Source organism: Kogia breviceps, chromosome 7 (assembly GCF_026419965.1).
Source record: "Kogia breviceps isolate mKogBre1 chromosome 7, mKogBre1 haplotype 1, whole genome shotgun sequence".
Taxonomy (NCBI): Eukaryota; Metazoa; Chordata; class Mammalia; order Artiodactyla; family Physeteridae; genus Kogia; species Kogia breviceps.
The window spans coordinates 70,246,505-70,268,786 of NC_081316.1; the positions used below are offsets into that span (position 1 = coordinate 70,246,505).

General features: G+C 34.6%; 1 protein-coding gene across 2 annotated transcripts in view; it reads right to left on the reverse strand.

Moving 5' to 3' along the window:
• The window catches only part of DYNC2H1 (dynein cytoplasmic 2 heavy chain 1), a 380,690-nt gene that overhangs the window by 154,795 nt on the left and 203,613 nt on the right, over positions 1–22,282 (reverse strand). For both annotated transcript variants that reach the window (XM_059068297.2, XM_067038564.1), the window contains 6 exons: positions 22,127–22,204; positions 20,211–20,342; positions 18,923–18,995; positions 8,017–8,177; positions 5,046–5,171; positions 2,200–2,310 (listed from right to left, as the gene is read on the reverse strand). In XM_059068297.2, the coding sequence (XP_058924280.1) occupies positions 2,200–2,310; positions 5,046–5,171; positions 8,017–8,177; positions 18,923–18,995; positions 20,211–20,342; positions 22,127–22,204 (681 nt within the window). The remainder of the gene's footprint in view (positions 1–2,199; positions 2,311–5,045; positions 5,172–8,016; positions 8,178–18,922; positions 18,996–20,210; positions 20,343–22,126; positions 22,205–22,282) is intronic.

Here is a 22,282-nt window from a genome sequence, read left to right on the forward strand (position 1 = left end):
TTACATGAGACTTAATGCCTTCAGATGGAAAACGGAAGTACTGATCTAAAATAACAGGTAGTTATAAACACTAATAAGATATTTTTCATCAGACAAGAGATTATATAAGAGATTATATTCTACAAGTTGAGAGAAAATGCAAGTAGAACGTTTTAAACCAGTTTTTTAAAAATTTTAATTCAGTTTCTTATTATTGTTTCAGTTATGACTTGGACCAGTTCCACAATATCATTACAAACACATAAAGTTTTGGATGCATCGGGTTTGGGGAGGATCTGCCAAGCATTACATGTTAGAAGGATGGACTGATGGATAGATGTATGGATGAATGGATGGATAAAGGGAATGAATGAAGGAAAGAAGAAAACAAAGACTGAAAATCTAACTTAGCTATGTCAAAAAACAAATGATATGAAAACTGGATATCCATGTGCAAGAGTGAAGTTGGACCCTTACTTTACACCTAATACAAAAATTAACTCAAAATGGATTAAAGACCTAAACCTAAGACCTGAAACTATAAAATTCCTAGAAGAAAACAGGGGGAAAAGTTCATGACATTGGATTTGGCAATGGTTTTTTTGGATATGCCACTAAAAGCACAGGCAACAAAAGCAAAAACAGACAAATGGGACTACATCAAACTAAAAACATCTACACAGCAAAGGAAACAAACAACACAGTTAAAAGGAACCCCTAATGGAATGAGAGAAAATATTTGTAAGCTGTACGTCTGATAAGGGGTCAATATGAAGAATACATAAGAAATTTGTACAACTGAACAACAAAAAAATCCAATTAAAAATGGGCAAAAGACTTGAATAGACATTTCTCCAGAGAAGACATACAAATAGCCAACAAGCATATACAAAGATGTTCAAAATCACTAAATATAGAGAAATACAAATGAAAACCACAGTGAGATATCACCTCACACTGTTAGGACAGCCACTATTAAAAAAATAAGGGAGACAATAACAAGTGTTGGTAAGGATCAGAGAAATTGTGTGCTATTGGTGGGAATGTTAAATGGTATACCACAATGGAACAGTATAGAGGTTCCTCAAAAAATTAAAAATAGAATTACCATATGATCCAGCAATCCCACTCTGGGTATATATCCAAAAAACTGAAAATACGATCTTGAAGAGATATTTGCCCACCCATGTTCATTGCGACATTATTCATAATAGCCGAGAGGTAGAAAATCTAAATGTCCACGGACTGATAAATGGGTGAAGAAAATGTAGTGCACACATACAATGGGATATTATTCAGCCTTAAGAAAGAAGGAAATGCTGTCATATGCTACAACATGGATGAACCTTGAGGACATTATGCCAAGTAAAATAAGACATTCACCAAAAGACAAATACTGCATGATTCCACTTATATGAGGGATCTTAAGTAGCCAACTCACAGAAACAGAAAGTACAATAGTGGTTGCAAAGGGTGGAGGGAAAGGGAAATAGGGAGTTGCTCTTCAGTGGATACAGTCTCAGTTTTGTGAGATGAAAAAATTTTAGAGATCTGTTGCATGACAAGGTACATATGGTTAACCCCACTGTACTGTACACTTATAAATGGTTAAGACAGTAAATTTTAATTATATCTTTTACTACAATAAAAAAACAAAAAAGTTAATGATATTAAATAATATTTAAAAGAAAAATGTAAATGTATTTTTATAAATATCGTATTATGTATACACTTCATCTAAATATACAAAAGTTTTTGAGTGTAGACAGTTGTCTACAGAGCTTTAGAAGGCATGCTAAATTACTGCACTTACACAATTAGTGATTCAGGTTTTTATCTTTTTAATAAATTCTATTTATTTATTTATTTATTTATGGCTGTGTTGGGTCTTTGTTGTTGCGCGTGGGCTTTCTCTAGCTGCAGTGAGTGGGGGCTACTCTTTGTTGCGGTGTGCATGTTTCTTATTGCAGTGGCTTCTCTTGTTGTGGAGCATAGGCTCTAGGCACGTGGGCTTCAGTAGTTGTGGCACACGAACTCTGGTTGTGGCTCGTGGGCTCCAGAGCGCAGGCTCGGTAGTTGTGGTGCATTGGCCTAGTTGCTCCGCGGCATGTGGGATCTTCCCAGACAGGGGCTTGAACCCACGTCCCCTGCATTGGCAAGTGGATTCCTAACCACTGTACCACTGGGTAAGCCCATGTTTCAAGTTTTAAATCTTCTTACCTCATATGTTATCTTCAAACTTGACTGTAATAAAATTGGAGTAAAGTTGGGATGAACTTCTGCAGTGAGCCAAAGACGAAAGGTATCTTTAGGTTGAAGAGTATTCAATTCCTTGTTTATAAAAACAAGAATAAAAATCTACTTAAACATACACACAAATTTCCATTTTATAAATATATTATTAATAAGTACTTATCTTACTAAAATCTTTCCATGATATTCTGATATATTTCTTAATGTTTTGATTATGTTTTTCTAAATTTTCATCTTCTCTATTCCTAGCATAGTGAAATAGGTAAGAACTTGGATCTAGAACTGGGCCACCTGGGTAGAAATCCAAATTCTGCCACTTATTTGCTGTGTGACCTTGGATTCTTTGACTTAAACTCTCTAAGCAAGAATAATAACCATACCTACCCTCATAGGATTGTATAAAACACAGTGCCCAACACACAGTAAATACAAAATAAGTGTTAGCTATAGTAGTGATGCCTAAACTACGAGCCATCTTCAGGCTTTTAGGTTCTCACTTCTTCAATTCACACTTCCATAGAGTTATATTATAATATCAATTCCTTTACAATATAATTTTTAGTGTGTCCTATAGCCTATAATATCCAAAATTCACCATTCAAATTTACCTGCCTGTGCTGTACGCTTTAGTCACTTATTCGAATTTTTATCTCTTGTCTCTTTATTCATCATATTCTTTCTGCCTGTTATTCTCTCGTAACCTGACAAATTCTTACTCATCTGTCAAAATATAATTTAATTATCATGTTCTGGGAGAATATATTCTCCGACTCTTCACTACCACAATCCCAAGCAGATTAATCACTGACGGTATTTTGTAAATTCCCTTCTGCAGTATTCATCATATGACTGTATAGTTATTAATGTGGTCTGTCTCTTCTAAACCAAGCTCCTCGAGAGCAGGTACAAATTTTGTACATAATCAGCACCTAGGACTATTCCTGGATTTTTTCAGTACTCAGCAAGCATGTGTAAAATGAATGAATATACGAATGAATGAATGACAAGAGAAATGTTGATAGCTCTAAAAGAGAGTGAAGTCTACAAATTATCTTAATAAATATATGTCTAATACTAAAATTCATTATTATCATGTGAAATGTAAAGATGACAAAAAATGGCAAGAGAACTGCCATGAAAACATTGTGCTGCCTTAAAATTGTAAATTATAAAACGTTTCTATACCTAATAATAATTTTTAAATGCAAAATTGGAATAAAATTTTGCTTTGGGTTAGCATATTTTAAAAAAAGATTAAAAAAAACAATACATTTGTGATATAGTTGAATTTAAAATAAGCACAAATTTATATCCAAACAATTCATCCAAACTTCCCAAAAGAAAAGCAAAACATTTTTAAATTTTTTTAAACTTTTATAATATAATCTACCCTATATATGCTTCAAAAAGTCCTAATTAAGATTTGATTCCAAAATAATAACTGTAATTATATTTTACATAGATTAATAGCTATCAATCTATTGTTTAGAACAGAAAGCAGGTTCAAGTATTCACAAGTCTTCCTTATGTTTTGAAACATATGTAATTCATCTGACATAAATTTTATATTTTATACATTTGTGAATTTTATAGAAAACTGTAGTAATAATGGAATTACTTGAATATTCATATATATCTCAGTTCCAAAATCTACATCTTCTTTTGATAAGTAGTAAGTCATCATGGTCTATCACTTCATTCACTTAGTCACATTAACTCATTCATCAAAGATTACTTAACTACTTACATGTTTTATGTAAAGTGCTATAGTTGCCAATTTATTTTCAACACATTACACAAATTTTCAACATACTACAACTAGGCTATGGTCTCCCACTCTATTCTGTTTGGTTCTATTCTGAATAACTTCTGCCAGATTAATTAAATTAATTATTAACTCCCTTGCTAAGGACCTCCTTTGACTCTGTGTCCTAGGACAAAAATTCCAAGCACTTCTGCTCGATTTTGAGGGTATTCCATAACCTTGCCCCTTCCTAGCCAGCTAACTCTATTGCCCCACATCGCTCTGCCTGACCCTTCCAGGATATTCAAGGACACCTTCATTCTTTGTACTAGGCAGGCACATTCCCACCACTATGTCTCTACTTGTGCTGCTAGAATTAACTGCAATTTTTTTCCCCCTACACTTAGCTAAATCACATATAGTCTTCAAGGAACATATTGTCTTCAGTGTCATCTATGACTACCCAAAGCCATATTCATCTTTCTTCTTAAATAAGCACTAGACTTAATTCCAGGTTTGCATTTAAACCTACACATCAATTTGTTCTGTCTTAAAGTTTTTTCGTCCTGGGCCCATTTCTGTTAAATAAAATGATTGCTTCCATTTACACCCAGCCAGCCTCCTTATTAGCACCTAGGAAGTGTTCTGTAGTTCTCTCTGACTCCTCTACATCTTTTCTCCTCATACAGATACAATAGAACAAAGGCATAAAGAAAATTTAATGTTACAAATAGGTCTTCTACAATTCTTTAAAACATTTCCCTATTTTTCATCTGAAAAAATTCTCTAAGCCTCCCCTTCAGTCCTGATTAATTTTTTGACTTCCCCTAAATGACTTTAAAAAAGGGATTTTTATAGATTTCTTACTAAAAGATCCATTTGGGTTTATACAAATGTACATATATATAAGAAGAAAATATGTAACAGATTTTAAATGATTCCCCAACAAATACTTATTTTTTTAAAGACATCATAAATCGTGCATGACATATTTCAATACTGATGTTCCTTGGAGATTACTGAATTGAGTATATTAGATATTATTTGCACCACACTGATCTGAATCTACCTTTTCCAGAACTGGCAGCCAAGATACCACAAGATGTAAGTTCTTCAAACAGAGCCAGTCTCCATTTCGGGCACATTCTTTTAGCATTTGAACTGCTAAATCAGCTTGACCTTGACCCATGGCAACCTGCAAAAACAAATAACAAAACTAAAAAAAAACAGATCTGATAACATGTTGTAACAGAAGACTTTCAAATTATCCTGCCATACATACTGAACTAACTCAAGTACTGTAATCAGGGTTTTAAACTTTTAATAAGAAATATCAGACTCTTGCTGTTTCCAACAATTGTCTTGTTTCTGTCCTTATATCAGTGGCAGATTTTTAATATTATTCTATTTAGTAAAGGTATTAACATTACAGGTCTGCAAGTTATAGAATAGTATAAAGAATTACTGAATAGTTTTTTTGTTCCTCATCCCACTAGTTCCTGCAATTCTTACCCTCTCAAACATGGACCTTTAAACACATAATTTTTTATGACTACTGTCTTGTTGAATTCTTTGTGGGATTAAACATTAACAATACCACTTCCTTGAAATCTGCTTCTCTTTTAAAAAAGTTTCTCCAACATTGCACAAATTTGGCTCCCAAGCTACTTGGTCCATTGAACTGCATAATTCCTTAGCCCTTCATTGTCTAGAAGACCCTAACATGTTGGGCCTCAAGACTCTACATTTAGCCCTCTGCTCATCTATTCTTTTTCAGGGAGAGGAGGCAGGAAGGAGAGAGAAAGAAAAGAAGAAAGGGGGAGGGGAGAAAAAGAAGAGATGGGAGAGGAAGAGGGAAGGAGAATCCTGATCTCACTGGAATTCCATTCCTGTATTTCCAATCCCTATAGTCTATCTGCACTCAGGGCACTCATGTAATAGGCTAGGCCACTTTATAAAATAGAAAACCTCCAAGCAGAAGCCGAAACACCCTAGAAAATAGATTCAGTATATAAGATTTCTGTATTATTTGAATGAATAGACTAGTTAAGTCTACTTAAGACTACTTAAGTCTAGGATTCTATAAAAAAGTTTTAGTCAAGGATCTAAACTGGTTGCATGCCACTTATTATACCAAGTTTAAACTCCTCCATATGTCTTTTTAAGGATAATATATATAATACTTAAGTATCAGTACAGTTATACCTGTCTTTGTATATATGAGAGAAACACATTTACTGAGAGTCCTGGCTCAAATATTTTATTGGGTACATGGTCAAAACACTTTGAAGAATACTGTTATAGACTACTTCAAACCACAGTGATCTCTTTTCATAATGAATACAAGACAGAATTTCATTGTTTTTTAGTTGACTTTTACCAGTATTGATTTTGCTTTTCAATTAGACTATAAAGTTTTTGAGAGTGGGAACCATGCATCTAATTCATTGCATACAAAAGCATGTAACAAAACAGGTAATAAATGCTCATATATTGATTTCTTTTTATTTTTTAAGATCTAACCCAGAACTAAGCAAATAGGAAGGATAAAACAAATACTGGTTGAACTCTTTAGATGCACATATTAGTTTGCCATTATTAAAATGCAAAAAAAACCCTTGCAACAGTTGAAAGCATGTACAACAGAATCAGAGGGGAATACAAAGAATAAGTAGTTTGCTGAACTGAAATGGTAGATAAAAGTAGGAACTCAAAATTTTCTATAAGGCATAAATTGTATGAAAACAGCTTAAAGCTTCATGAAACCTTAGAATAAAACATATACTCTAAGAAAAAAATACATTTTTAAAAAGCACAACAGGAAATGTCAAGAAGATGGTTAGCCCCTACGTTAAAAAAAAAAAAAAAAACAGTTTCTTGAAATGAAAATTAATTTTTTGCATTAAGAATATATTATTATCCTTAGGACATACATTCAGCATAGCAACAAAAACATTAAAATAACAGGAGATTTATGATTAAATATGTCTGTATTTAAAAGGTTTTACAATATTAAAAATTTTGCAAGTACACAAAAGTCTAGAAATTCATATAGTCAAACTTACAGTGAGTGCAAATAGTTTTATCTTTCTGCCAATATCACTGCTAACAGATACAGCCTGTAGAATAGGGCTCTCCTTCCTCAAGACATCTCACTGACAATTGAATATTGTCCTAATATATTAATACACTATAACTAGGAATGAATGAAACTCCCTAGAGTGCAAAACCTGTACAAGTAAGCCTAACTCTCTGTTATTTTGCTATCTTCTACTTATATTCCTCACAACATTCTCACTTGTCAATTTTGGGTTGCTGTGAAAGTATTCTGCTTTTTTAATCATTATTAATTATTTTCCCAATGAAAAAGTTGTTTTTACATGTCAAAAATTGAGGATAAATTAATTCATTTTCAAAATTACATGCCAACTGAATTGAAAAAGAGGTGCTAATCTGAACAAACTAAAACTCAGAAATTTAGCTCAGGACAAAATGATATTATGTTAGACAAATATATTATCTTATCAGACTTCTGGAGGTTAGAAGTCCCACTCTTCTATTGATCTATTTTTAAATCAAGGTGTCAGGGTTCGAAAATAAAGGTAGTACTGCAGGGCTGTTCTTTCTGGAGGCTTTAGGAGAGAATCCTTCCATTGCCTTTTCGAACTTCTAGAATCCATCTACATTTCTTTGTCTGTGGCCCCTTCTACCATCTTCAAAGCCAGCAGCACAGCAACTGCTCACCTCTTTGACCTCTGCTTCCTCACATCTCCCTCCTTCACTCTGCCTCTTCTGCCTCCTTCTTAAAAGGACCTTTATGACTATATTGGGCCCAAATGAATAATCCAGGATAAACTCTCCATTGCAAAATGCTTAACTTAATTACATTTGCAAAGTTCCTTCTGGGGATCAGGATATGGACACTTTCCAGGGACATTAGTTGGCACACCGCAACAAAAAATGTCTGTTCCACTAATAGAATCAAGTATGGCAGGAAGACCCATAGCTGTAGCAAAAACAGCAGGGTAATATGTACTGACCTGATGATAACACTCTCCACTCCTCTCAGCATTAGCAAGTTCTTGGAGTTCCTGAGAAGGATCAGCACCCGGGGAAATGATTATCAATATGGGTTCAATTTCTAGTGTCTCTTTGTATAAACGTTTGAGATTTAGAGGAGGTGGGGACAACTCTTTCAGTCCTAAAAGATATATTAAAGAAATTATAAATAAATATCAACATGAACCATAGAAAAATAATAGAAAAAGCCTATTAAAACTAATTACATGATACATAACAGATAATAACTAAGTCAACTATAATCCTATACATATTAAAGGTTTCTCACTCTAAAATCATTCACATACTAGTAAGAACTAACATTTACTGAATGCTTAATGTGCCAGGCATTTTTCTAAATGCTTTACATCTATGACACCATCTAATACTAACAACAACATTAAGAGGTAGGTACCCTGATTACCACATTCAACAGACACAATCAGCACTGTGGTCTTAACATACAATTCTCTCCCTACAAAAGAAGACTGAAGCCAACCATATTACCATACAGGTTTTCACTCATTTATATGATAACTGAGAGCCTACTCTGTGCCATGCATATGCAGAATCAGATTTCCACATGATATGGTAAATAATATCACTGTCATGATATAGGATAAAGAGTTATTTCTTATGTCCTTGCATTGAGAAAAAAAAAAAGTGGTATAGAATGAAAAAAATGCTTATTTTGGAGACAGAAATATAGCTCTCAGTTTATGTTTGTTAGCTAAATGACTCTATGCAAATCACTAAAATGCACTGTGCCTTGGTTTCCTCAATTGTAAAACAGGGATAAAACAATCCATAGGTCATTTGGAGGCAAAATAGGATACAAAATAAAAATAGATTCTATTAATTCATCACGTACTCTATGCTAAGCATACTCAAGGAAATTGAATGTCTTCCCAAAGACCACCCAACCACTAACTGCTAACTGTATTCAAGGTAATTCATCTGTTCTTTTTTCTATTCTGAAGCTCTTCACAAACTGTAAAGTCCTACACAGACAAGAAATTATAACTTCACTGTTATATTTAAAACTCTTCTGCTAAAATTTTAATGTTTCCATTATTAACGTATTTAGTAAAAGCCAAGCTAAAGAAGACCCACTTCAATTAAAAATCAAAAATACACTTGTCTGAACTGAGCTAAAAAGAAGAGTATGACACAAGGGTTTAAAAATAGAGAATTAGAATGTACAGAATGAGTACAGAGGAAAGAAGGGCTTCCTTATATCCTCAACTGTAGAAATGAATAGATAATATTGTACCTCAGAAATCCTAAAATAGCAGGAAAAGACATTCTTAGGGACTTTTGTAACAAGCACTTTAAAATATGAATTCAATGCCATCAAGATGGGCTAAAACAGGCATTTCTAGATGACCATCCTGAAAAGACAAATTTCACACCTGAACTCTTCCCCTGTGTTCTTCACAGCAGCAATAAACAATGCTAAGCAAGGATTTTCAAAGACAGAAATAGTCTTAATACTAGGTGAAATTTACCCCAACAGCCATGTAAAATTGATGAATTGCTTCTAGAGGCATATTTTATGAATTTTGTTTTTAATTAAACTTAAACTGGTAACACTCATTCTTTGTAATAGAAAAGAATTGTTATATACTCGTGGCAATGTAATAAATATTTTTATTTTCATATGTTCATTTATTTATTCATAAATTCTTATAAGCATTCTAGGACAATTAAATGTACTGTGATATGATAAAATGCATCGTCTTAAAAATGCACATTGCCCTTGACTCAGTAATTTAAACTATAATTAATTCAAGAAATAATTCAGAATATGAATGCAGACGTATGTACAATAATTTTCCTTGTAGCTCTTAATATTAGTTAAAAGCTGGGAGAAACAAGTTTTTAAAAACAGTAGCCTGAATGAGTAATTTCTGATAGTGATATAAAGGAACTGAAGTTACAAAAATGGTGAAGTTAAAGATCATTCACTTAAAAGTAGATTAGTACTGTTTGAGGAAAGCATCCTATGAACTTGTTTGTAAAACTGGGAATTTTGGAAGAAAGTACTAACCATTCTGTCTCTAGACTGCTGTTCTGGACTAGAGCTGCAATATTTCCAGCCTCCAGCCAACTCTGCTCGCTTCAGACTGGCCATCACAATCCTAACTGGCAAGAACCAATTCCTTAATACCTATCCTATTGCTCCTGTTTCTCCTGAATTCATTGGTTTTTGTATATTGAAAGACTCCTTGGTTTGTCTCAAGTCTGAAGTCAAGGGGAGAGTCCGTCGGCAACCAAGGACCTCTCAGTTTAGTCCTGAGCAGGATTTTCCTCAAATTGTAGGGCTTGTCCCTATACTTGTGGCCCTAAATATACAAAGGTATATGGTTATACCATCCCCTAGACTTTCTCTAATTGTTGAATATTGTGCAATGTTTAACATATTAAACCATTAAAGCTGTCTGTCGATTTATCTTTATTTCAAAAATCTGAACATATGTCCAGCGTATACTTGAGCTCAGTGTTTGATGGTGAAATTTAAATGTGGATAAAATAAAGATAGTATACCCATGAAAAGTAGATTAGACATGATACCATATTGTATATGCATCTATGTGCCTAAAAAGAATAGAAAGGTGTACATAAAAATATTAATGATGATTATCTTGTAATGATGGAAAAACAGGTGTTTCTCATCTTTTTACTCCTCTATATCTTCTCATAGACCTCTAATTAGATGTACTATGTGATAAGAATATGTCATAATGTACATAAAGATATTTTCATATAAAATGACCATAAACATTTTTATTATATGCAGTATGAGCTACTGTCAGTTTGTTGCAAATGCTCCAGAGAAGGATAGGTAATTCTGGTATAATATATTTCTCCTTATCTTTTCTAACAACTACAAGCATATCTCAGAGATATTGCAGGTTCAGTTCCAGACCATCGCAGTAAAGCAAACATCGTGATAAAGCAAGCCACATGAATTTTTTGGTTCCCCAGTGCATATAAGTTATGTTTACACTATACTGTAGTCTATTAAGTATGCAAGAGCAATATGTCTAAACAAACAATATACATACCTTAACTAAAAAATACTTTATTGCTAAAAAATGCTAACCATCATTTGAGCCTTCAGCAAGATGTAATCTGTTTTCTGGTGGAGATTCTCGCCTCATTGTTGATGGCTGCTGACTGATCAGGGTGGTGGTTGCTGAAGGCTGGGGTGCCTTTGGAAATTTCCTAAAATAAGACAACACTGAAGTGTGCTGCATCGATTGACTCTTCCTTTCACCAATGATTTCTCTGTAGCGTGCAATGCTGTTTGGCAGCATTTTATCCACAGTAGAACTTCTTTCAAAATTGGAGTCAAATCCTGATACTGCTTAATCAACTAAGTTTATGTAATATTCTAAATCCTTTGTTGTCATTTCAACAATCTTCACAGCATCTTCACCAGGAGTAGAATCCATCTCAATAAGTCACTTTCTTTGCTTATCTGTAAGAAATAACTCTTTATCCAAAAATTTTTTAATCATGGATTTTGCAGCAATTCAGCCACATCTTCAGGCTCCACATCTGATTCTAGCTCTATTGCTATTTCCACCACATCTTCAGTTACTTCCTCTACTGAAGTCCTGAACCTCTCAAAGTCATCCGTGAGGGTTGGAATCAACTTCTTCCAAATTCCTGTTCATATTGATATTTTGACCCCTTCCCATGAATCATGGATGTTCTTAATGGCATCTAGAATGGGGAATCCTTTCCAGAAGGTTTTCAACTTACTTTGCCAAAATCCATCAGAGGAATCACTATCCATGGGAGCTAAAGTCTAAGAAAATGCATTTCTTAAATAACAACACTTGAATAGCAATTATTTCTTCATCCATGGGCCGCAGAATGGATGTTGTATTAACAGGCATGAAAACAACACGAATCTCATTGTATATTCCCATTAGAGTTCTTGGGTGACCAGGTGCATTATCAGTGAGCAGTATTATTTTAAAAGGAACCTTTTTTTTTTTTTTTTCTAAGCAGTGCGTCAACAGTGAGCTTAATCTAGTATACCATGTTCTAAACAGAAGGTGCTTTGTTGTTCCATTTATAGAGCACAGGCAGAGTAGATTTTTAGCATAATTCTTAAGGGCCTGAGGATTTGTAAAACGGTAAATGAGCATTGGCTTCAACTTAAAGTTACCAGCTGCATTATCCCCTAACAAGAGAGTTAGCCTGTCCTTTGAAGCTCTGATGCCAGGTATTGACTTCTCCTCTCTAGCTATGAAAGTCCTAGATGGTATCTTCTTCTAATAGAAGGCTGTTTTGTCTACATTGAAAATCTATTGTTTAGTGTAGCTACCTTCACTTATTATCTTAGCTAGATCTTCTGGATTACTTACTGCAGCTTCTACATCAGCACTTGCTGCTTTACTTTGCACATTTATGTTATGCAGACAGCTTCTTTCCTTAAAGCTCATGAACCAATCTCTGCTAGCTTCAAACTTTTCTTCTGCAGCGTTCTGACCTCTCTCAGCCTTCGTAGAATTGAAGAGAGTTAGGGCGTCTCTCTGGATTAGGTTTTAGCTTAAGGGAATGTTGTAGCTGGGTTGATCTTCTATCCAGACCTCCAAAACTTTCTCCATATCAACAATAAGAATGTCTCACTTTCTTATCAGTCATGTGTCACTGGAGTAGCACTTTTAATTTCCTTCCAGAACTTTTCCTTTGCATTTATATCTTGGCTAACAGTTTGGAGCAAGAAGCCTAGCTTTCAGACTATCTCAGCTTTGGACATGCTTTCCTCACTAAGCTTAATGAGAAAGACACATGACTCCTCCTTTTCCTTAAGGCCATTTTAGTGTTATTAACTGACCTAATTTCAATTTGTTGTGTCTCAGGGAATAGAGAGGCCTGAGGAGAGGGGGAGAGATGGGGGGAACACCTGGGTGGTAGAGAAGTCAGACACACATAATGTTTATCACTTAAGTTCAATGTTTCATGTGGCATTATCTGGCACCTCAAAAACAATTACAAGAGTAACATCAAAGATCACTGATCACAGATCACCATAACAAATATAATAATAATGAAGAAGTTGGAAATATTGTGAGAATTACCAAAATGCAACACAGAGACACAAGTTGAACAAATGCTGTTTGAAAAATGGTGCCAAAAGACTTGCTTGACACTGGACTGCCACAACCTTCAACTTGTAAAAACTACAGTAATTGCAAAGTGCAATAAAACAAGGTATGTGTATACTGACTGCAACATATGTTTTATTTGGAAAATACATGCCAATACAGAAATTATCTTTTAAAAGTTAAAATGATTATCATATTATTTCTTAATTTAACAAATAGACACTTTAAACTCCATGAGGCAGGAATTACATCTGTTTTGCTCACCATTTTGTATATAGAGTCAAGCATAAATTCAATTATTATTTCTAATGTTAAAATCCCACAGAAGATAAATATATATTCATTAATCCATTTTATATAATATTTCAAAGTATTGGAACATTTTGGATTCAGAGAAAAAACTCATGAAAAACATTTTACTGTTTAAGATAACACAGGTGACACTCATGTTACTGGGAATTGCATGTTAGCCATTCCACCCACAAAACTCCAGTAAAATCCACATTGCACTTTAAGTGAACTTAGTCTATATATAATCATTGGTTTTATTAACCCACCTAATTTTGACTCATGACAGCATTTGAACTGTCAGTGTCAATCATTCAAAACTACTCAATAAAGTTAAAGGGTCAATAATGTTCATTGTGTTGTGAATTATCAAAGCGTAAAACTACTTGTAAATCACTGGGATCTTATATTTTGACCTTGATGGTTAAAATACATAAATTCTCTCAAAAGAAAAAAAGAACTAAAAATAAATCAACGAAATAACTCTAACCTTTATTGTATTTTATTTTACTCAGACAAAATTTTGAGATAATAAAAAAAATAATTTGCAGTTTAAAAAGGAAAGAATATTGCTCCTATACTTTTCAGGTACCTGAGTAAAGAAAGCAGCAAGTTACTATCAAACTATTATAGTTAGCAAGTATAATTGATTCATTCTTCCTCTTTCATCTCATCCTCCCTAACAAAGAGATTGATAAGAAAATTACCTTTCCTTTATCAGAGAGAAAAGGCAACTCTTTAAATGTAACACAAATATCAATAAAAAGAAGGAAAATCGACAACCACTATCTAACCTAACACACACTGACCAATTAAATGGGAAAATACTCTTTAGAAATGCAATAATACTCAAGCCTGGAAACAAACAAAAAATGTCAAACATTTTGTGGTAGAGTAAAATTCTAAAGATATCACTTTCAAGATTCCTACCTCTTGGTTGTTCAATGAAACACTAACCTAGGTACTTCTGTGAAAGGACTTTGTAGATGTAACTAAAGTCATGGATCTTAAAATAAGATTATCCCATATTATCCAAGTGTGCCAATTTAGTCACCTGAGCCTTGGAAAGCAGAAAAACTTCTCCAGCTTAAAATCAAAGAGATGCAGCCTGAAGAGAGAACAGGAAAGATGAGGCAGATGGGGCGGTCAGAGATGTGAAGCATTAGAAGAAATCAATCTGCCATCGCTGGCTATAAAGAAGGAGGAAGGGGGCCACAAATACAATCAAAGAATGCAAACGCTTCTAAAAACTGAGACAGACTTCTAAAAACTCAAAATGACAAAAAGAACCTCGATTCTCCAACTGCATGGTGCAAATTCAGCTGAGTGAGTTTGGAAATGGATTCTTCCCAGAACCTTCCAATAAGAGTCCAAATGATCAACACCTGTATTTAGCCTTGGGCAACCTGGATCAGAGAAACCAGGAGGGCCTACCAGACTTCTGACCTATAGAACTATGAGATAATAAATGGGTATTGTTCTAAGCTGCTAATTTGTGGCAATTTGTTACAGCAGCAAAAGAAAATGAATACACATTTCCTTATGTCCTTCCTTTTCTCTTAGACATAGACTTCACAGGACAGATTGAGCTATGGAAGCAAAGATCATGGGATGGGATGTTAGCATGGATAAGAGAAGTAGAGGAATATTAAACTAGGAAAGTTTCAAGGCTCAAAAAGACTTTTTGATGAAGAACCTTTGAGAAGTTACTGGTTCTTGTAGCTATTGCACCATCTTCTGTGAACATGAATACCTCAATACGCACAGCATAATATTGTGCTTAGAATAGTTATTAAATCAGAATTACATAAGTCAGAATATCTGCATCTGGTAACTGTTATTTTGAAAAATTAATGCAGTAGATTCAAAACTGCTATTTTGAAAAAGTAATGCAGTAGACTGTGTTAGTACACAAGGCTTGGTTTGTAGGATTATATTAAAGCAGCACACCTGAAAGTTTTGAGGCGTGTTCTGCTAACTTAAATCTTCAAACCAAAACTACTTTCATAAATGCATCTTTATAAGTTACTATTTTAAAGTTTATAGATTATAAAAAGGATTGCTAAAACTTAATAAAAGTCTTTCCATATGAATAATGTTTGAGAAATTACATTTGAAATCAAATCTCTAAAATTTGATTAAAAAGAGAAGTGCTTATTACTTTCCAGCAATATGAACTTTTAAAACTTATTCATACAGTAAAACCTCCTATTTTATATAAAAACTGTATTAATAAAACCACTTGACCAAATACAAAGTCATCCGGCCATATACCAGTATATATAGCTTTTGCTTAGAAATAGGTAGAGTATAATTTTAGAAGTATATTAAACTTTCAAAGCATTTAAATATGTGCATATCATGAGGTTTTAACTTACTGCCATTAAACCTTAAATGTTATTTAACCTAGAGATGAAATAATACAATACAGAAGTATTCCAGAGTAGGCAGAGGATCAAACTACAAATTCAATAAGAAAGCTCATGTGCAATGCGGCACAAAGAGAATATTTTTAAAGACTACATGGGTGAGAAAAGAATAGCCTCCTAAGAACCTCTCTGAAATTGCCTCATTTTATTTAAACTTGCATTTGAGTTATAGGAACAGACAAAAACAATATAAATGAGCAAGAAATATATCAGTTCGTGTTAAGAAATGGGTAAAGAATTAAAGCAGGTAGATGTGTTGGTACTGATTAGGTGGCCCGGAAAGGCCTCCCTGAAAATGCAACGTTAACATCTGAATGATACAGAGGAGCCAACAATTAATAAAAAAGAAAAAACAGAGAACAAACAGTGCAAAAGCCCTATGGTTGTTTTCCCCACGAAGGCACAGCGGCAGGCAAGAAGGAAGCAAGACGAGGTTAGAGAAGAAGGTTGCGGCCAGACTGTGTGGGGCTTTGTAAGCTTATACAGTTGACCCATAGACAATGCAGGGGGGTTATGGACATTGACCGTCCACAGGCAAAAATCTGAACATAGCTTAGAGTTGGCCCTCTGTATCCATAGTTCCTCTGTATCCACGGTTCCTCCATACCCGCAGTCCCACATATTCAGATTCAACCACCTGCAGATCATGTAGTACTGTAGTATTTACTATTAGAAAAAAATCTGCATAAAAGTGGACCTGCACAGTTCAAAACCATGCTGTTCAAGCATCAATCATATATAAATCTGGAATTCATTCTAAGTGTTTTTTGAAAAGATTTTGGAGATTTTAAGCAAAAAAGAGAGATGATTTGGTTTAAGTTTTTAAAAGCCTTCTGGAGAGAATGGACTGAAGAGGAAGCACAAACTGAGGCAGGGAGACCGATGAGGAAAGCAGTCTCTGATTTAACACACACTTACAGTGCCCATGCACCAGAAGCTGTTTAAGGCACTGGGGCACAACCATGAACAAAACAAAGCTTGTGCCCTCATGTGGCTAATATTCTAGTTGGGGAAAAGGAAATTAATAAACAGGTAAATAACAATATGTCAGATGGTGATAATAGTTAAACAAGGCAAAGGAGTATATGGAGAGCTGAGGAAAGAGTATGTTATTATATAGAGAGTGCTCAGAGAAAGTATTAACTTAAAAGATGGCAGTTGAGCAGAGAAGAAAGGGTGATAACTGGGGGTAGAAATCTGCTGGAAGAAGGAACAGCAAGGGCAAAGGCCTTGAGACTGCAGAAACAAACTTGTGGCACTAGAAAAACAGGAAAAAGGCTACTGTGGTTGAAAAAGATTGAGCAAGGGTGACAGTGGTAGGAGATGAGATCTGAGGGGAAGAAGAGGACCAGAAGAGGTAAGACCCTGTAAGACACTAGAGGGACTCTGAGAAAGATGAGGTGCCATCAGAGAGTTAGAACGGAGAAGTGATATGATCTAACTTATATTTCAAGAGACACTCCAGCTGCTATGCTGAGAATAAACTGGCAGTGGGAAAGAAAGAAAACATGATATGATGGCGGTTTGAACAAAGTGGTAGATGGTAGTGGAAGTATGAAAAGTAATTAGATTCTCCACATTACGAAGATAGAGCCAAAGCTATGGCAGTAAATGAGGTGAGAGATGATGGTGGTTTGCATTAGGTTGGTAGTAATGACACCAAGTAAATTAATTCAGAGTAAGTTTTAGAGTTGGAGCCAGAAGGACTATCTGGTAGATTGGTATGCAAAGTAACAAAAAGAGAGAAAGGATCACTTCTGGGTTTTTTGTTTTGAGCAACTGAATGGATCCTAGTACAGACAAATCAAAAGTTCTGTACTGGTCACCTGACATTCATAAGAAAACATCAAATGAGCATCTGTATATATTATCTTAGAATTCCACAGAGAGGTTGGGGTTAGAAATAAGAGATATAAAAGTCAGTAATTTAAAAATGATATTTAAAGTCAGGAACTGAATGAGGTCATGAAAGAATGTATAATAATGAAAGAAGGGAACCCAGGGCAAGACTGCAGTGGAAGGAAGAATACTCCAACATACAGAGAAGCAACCAATAAAGGAAAGAGAAAAGGAAAATCCTAAAAGGATTGAGAAATGAAAGAGGAAACATAATCAAGAGAAGAAAGTGGAAAGTATTTAAAGAAGGAACAAATGGACAACTTTGTTGAGAGATCAAGTAAGACAAAAGCACAGAAGTCACTATTGGAAATAGATATATGGAAGAAGACCCCATTAACCTTAACAAGAGCAATGTTGTGGAACTTTACGGAGGAAGTACAAATAGAATGAGTTGAGGGCAGAATAAGAGTTGAGGAATGGATTACTGTGGTCTTTGACTATGGACACACTTTCAGGATGTTTTGTTGTAGAAGAAAATAAAGAAATGGGATGATAGAAAGGGGATAGAGGGTCATGGGCAGCATTTTTAAGACAAGTGATACTAAAATATGTTTGTATACTAACAGAAAGGATCCAGTAAAGAAAGTAAAATTGATGATGCAGGAAAAGGGGATAATGGCAGGAATGAAAAAGGAAAGAGCAAATGGCTGGCCTTTAATTGGAGCAAGGACATTCATTCAGAGTAACAGAAGGGAAAGCAGAATGAGTATGAGTACCAGTGTAGGTAGCTGGTAGAACTGTTAGTGGGAAATAAAAATTTTCTGTCTTATTGCTTCTATTTTCTCAAAAAATGCTAGTAAAAGGTTACTTCAAGGGACTTCCCTAGTGGTCCAGTGGTTAAGACTCCATGCTTCCAGTGCAGGGGGTGCAGGTTTGATCCCTGGTAGGGGAACTAAGATCCCACATGCCCCGTGGAGTGGCCAAAATAAAAACAAAAAACAAACAAACAAAAAACAGGTAGAGATTGTAAGATAAGTGGGATAAAGGGGAAGAAAATGTATAATCTTTCTAAACTAAGGTCAGCATAGAATAAAATGTAAATTAAAAGCAAATAATTCAGGTCACTGGTCAGCATAGAATAAAATGTAAATTAAAAGCAAATAATTCAGGTCACTGGTCTAGTTCTAGAAAAGAAGTGTACTTACCCAGAGTTTTACATGCAAATAGAGTCATGGCACTTTGCAATCTGTCTGGTCTGAGAGCCTGTACCACAAGAACCTTAAAATAAAGTGCAGAGTATTTTTAAATAATAAAGTTCCTACAACAGCTGTAATTGAACAATAGTTAATGTTAAATTAAACAAATGTTTACCACAATATTTACTATGCCTAAAACTGTCACAATAGGTATATAAAACTACATGTCTTTTTTTTTTTTTTTTTTTTTTTTCATTACGCAGGCTTCACACTGTTGTGGTCTCTCCCGTTGTGGATCGCAGGCTCCGGACGCGCAGGCTCAGCAGCCCTGGCTCACAGGCTCAGCCACTCCACGGCATGTGAGATCCTCCCAGAGAGGGGCACAAACCTGTGTCCCCTGCATCGGCAGGCGGGTTCTCAACCACTGTGCCACCAGGGAAGCCCCCAAAATACACGTCTTTAATAGCCAAAATATTACTAAAATTTATCAGATCTATCATCAAAAGTAAACATCAGCATGTAAGGGTCATAGCATTAGCTATGTCTTCAGGAACTAATAAAGGGCCCAATGGCAGGTGAAAATAAGGGTATGTAGGTAAAGCATTCTTGGTGATAGCAGTGCAGAGGCATAAAACTCTTAACTAAAATTTTCAAACTACCAATTTTATGCTGAATCATATCTATCTGTTCCTAGATGTTTAAGTTTTCAAATGAAGTTTTTCTGGTTTTTTTTTTTTTTCATTGTTTTTAAACACACTTGGTGAAATAGAATTCAACAAGGGGCAGAAGCACAGCCAGCAGCCTAGTTAAGAGATATAAATGGATGGGTCATTTCCTGGAGCATCAGCTCCTGTGTCCTCTCCAACCTAAGACTTTGGTCTAGCCAAAAGACTGAGTGGAACCCACCAGTAGGTTTCATCATTATATTTTGAAACAAAATGGAAAAAAAAAAGTTCCCTGTTCCTCACCATAAGGTCTTTTTCTTAGAGAGAACCCTGGGAAAAGAGTGAAGAACCTGTACAATCTATACCTTAACTTCTTTCGGTAAGACGTGGTCTCTTTTGAGAAATCCCCCTTGGGTCAGAGGCAGAGGAAGTAAGAAAAGCTACAGTGGGAGACACCCTACCCAGAAACGTTGCCAATGATTTCACTGTCTGGACAAGGTGCCCAAAGCAGAAAGCCCTTTCCTACATATGCCCATTAAGGTTATATGACACCCTAAAGGCAAAGCTTTTATTTAAATGGTTTCTGAGTGACAAGAGAAACATTAAATACATTTACACGTTTAGAAATTTACCTGCTGAAATAAGGAAACTTTCTTTGCAAGAATAGATGGAAACTCTTGCTCACACATTGAATTATGATAATAAGTATGCCACAAAGCTACGTCTTCAAAACAGAGGGTCTGATAAAGACTGGGTAGAGCAATCTAAAAAATAAAAACAACCATATATACTGAGCTACAAGCAAATATAAATACAGACACACATCCATACTAAATACAAACACACACTAAAAAATGTAAGTGGAAACCAATTATTGATGTTTACCATTTGTTTTCTAATTCGTGTTGGCTTATTTAATCACTTCTAGATCAGAAACAGTATGGCAGACTTATCTAATCCAGAATTAAATAAAAGCAAATATTTCCAAAGTAGTACTCAATCAATACTTGCAAGGTAACAAATCTTTTCTCTAGGTAAAAACATTTGTACCTATCTCCACCTTGTGGAGAAAAGAATACTTTCATTAAAACCATGTGCAAATTTTAACCATTGCCAGAATGGAGTTCCACGTTAGAGTGTAAAAATATGCCCAGTTTCAAATCTTGACTCTATACTTTCTCAGTGACCATAAGTAAGTGACTATATCACTCTGGGCTTTAGTATCTTTATCTGTTAAATGAGGACAATAACAGTAGCCCCCTCACAATGCTGAAAATATCTAATGAGACGATCCATTTTCAAATTCTGCATAATACCTTGAACAAGGTAAGTCATCAATAACTGCTGGCTACTCCTACCGTTTTAACCATGTGTTGCTGTACCATTAGAATAGTTGTGAAGAAAAGCAGGAAAAGGACAGGAAGAATGGAAACATATGTAACAGATTTTGAGAGAAGTATATTTGTCTTTCATTCCCCACAAAAACAACACTTTAGCCTGAGTAAAGAACACAGACAGAACTGTTGGGAGTTAGGCTTTTTCTTCCTCATGCCCCCATCCTCACTGCCCAAGTCATACAAGGGGAAAAAACTGTGGGGAGGGGAAAGAAGGAAGGAGAGAAAGAGAGGAAAAAAACATTATATTTGGAAAACCTACATATCAAAGGCATGTAGGAATGTGGTGACAGAATGCCTGAATTAAAACCATAGTTCCAAAACTTCCCAGCTATTTGATGTTGGATAAATTATTTAACCTGTCTACACCTCAGTTTGCTCTTCTCAAAAACAGGCATAATTATGACCTCTTCAATAGGTCATTGTGATAATAAAATAAGATAATGCATCTGAAGTATTTAACATGATGCTTGGCACCTAACAGGTCCTCAAAAATATGTATGAAATTGAAAAGAAAATAGGTTCATGCACTTTGCAACTCGTTGCACTGATTCTTATTTCTCATCTGTAAAAAGAAAGTTAATAATACCTCGCTCTTAAGGTTTGTGTGATAATTCAATAAGATAATTCATTTGAAAATGTTTTATAAACTAAAATGATAATAAAATACTAATGTACATTATCAACTTTCTCTGAATAGGAAAGCCCCCCTTTCCTAAATGTTTTGCATTTCTTTACTTAACAAGAAATTAGTATGCGAAAAAAAGCATCATTATAATTTTTAGGTTAACACAGTTAAGATTTTTTCCCAAGTGTAACTTCTCAGTAGATCAATTGTTCAAACAATTTTAACTGTATCATGATTATTATTAAGTTTGCCATTAAGAGTTCATGAAATAGTTCAGAGGTCCTGCCCAATAATTCAGAAATCTCTTCAAATTCTCACTATTTTTCATAATTATTGATTTTTTGCATTCTATTAAAATTGTTTAAAGGACTAATCAGAATAATTCTTGGATATTCTTTTACCCAGGGATTTTACATCATTTTCACAAAAATATCAACACTGAGTATGAATAAGTAGCACATAAAAATATAAACAGAAATAACTCAAATTCTAAAAAAATAAATCTCTTGTAGTAGAAGAGGAATACCTTTAATGTTGCCACTGCCCAGCTTCTTTCCTGATCTATCCAAGATGGAAGTTGATCACGTATTCTTTGTTGAGAGTCCTTTTTAATAAGAGCAATTATTTTCCTTAGTATATCTGGTAAAACTCAGACTTTAAAAAAAATTAAAAATTGACCAGC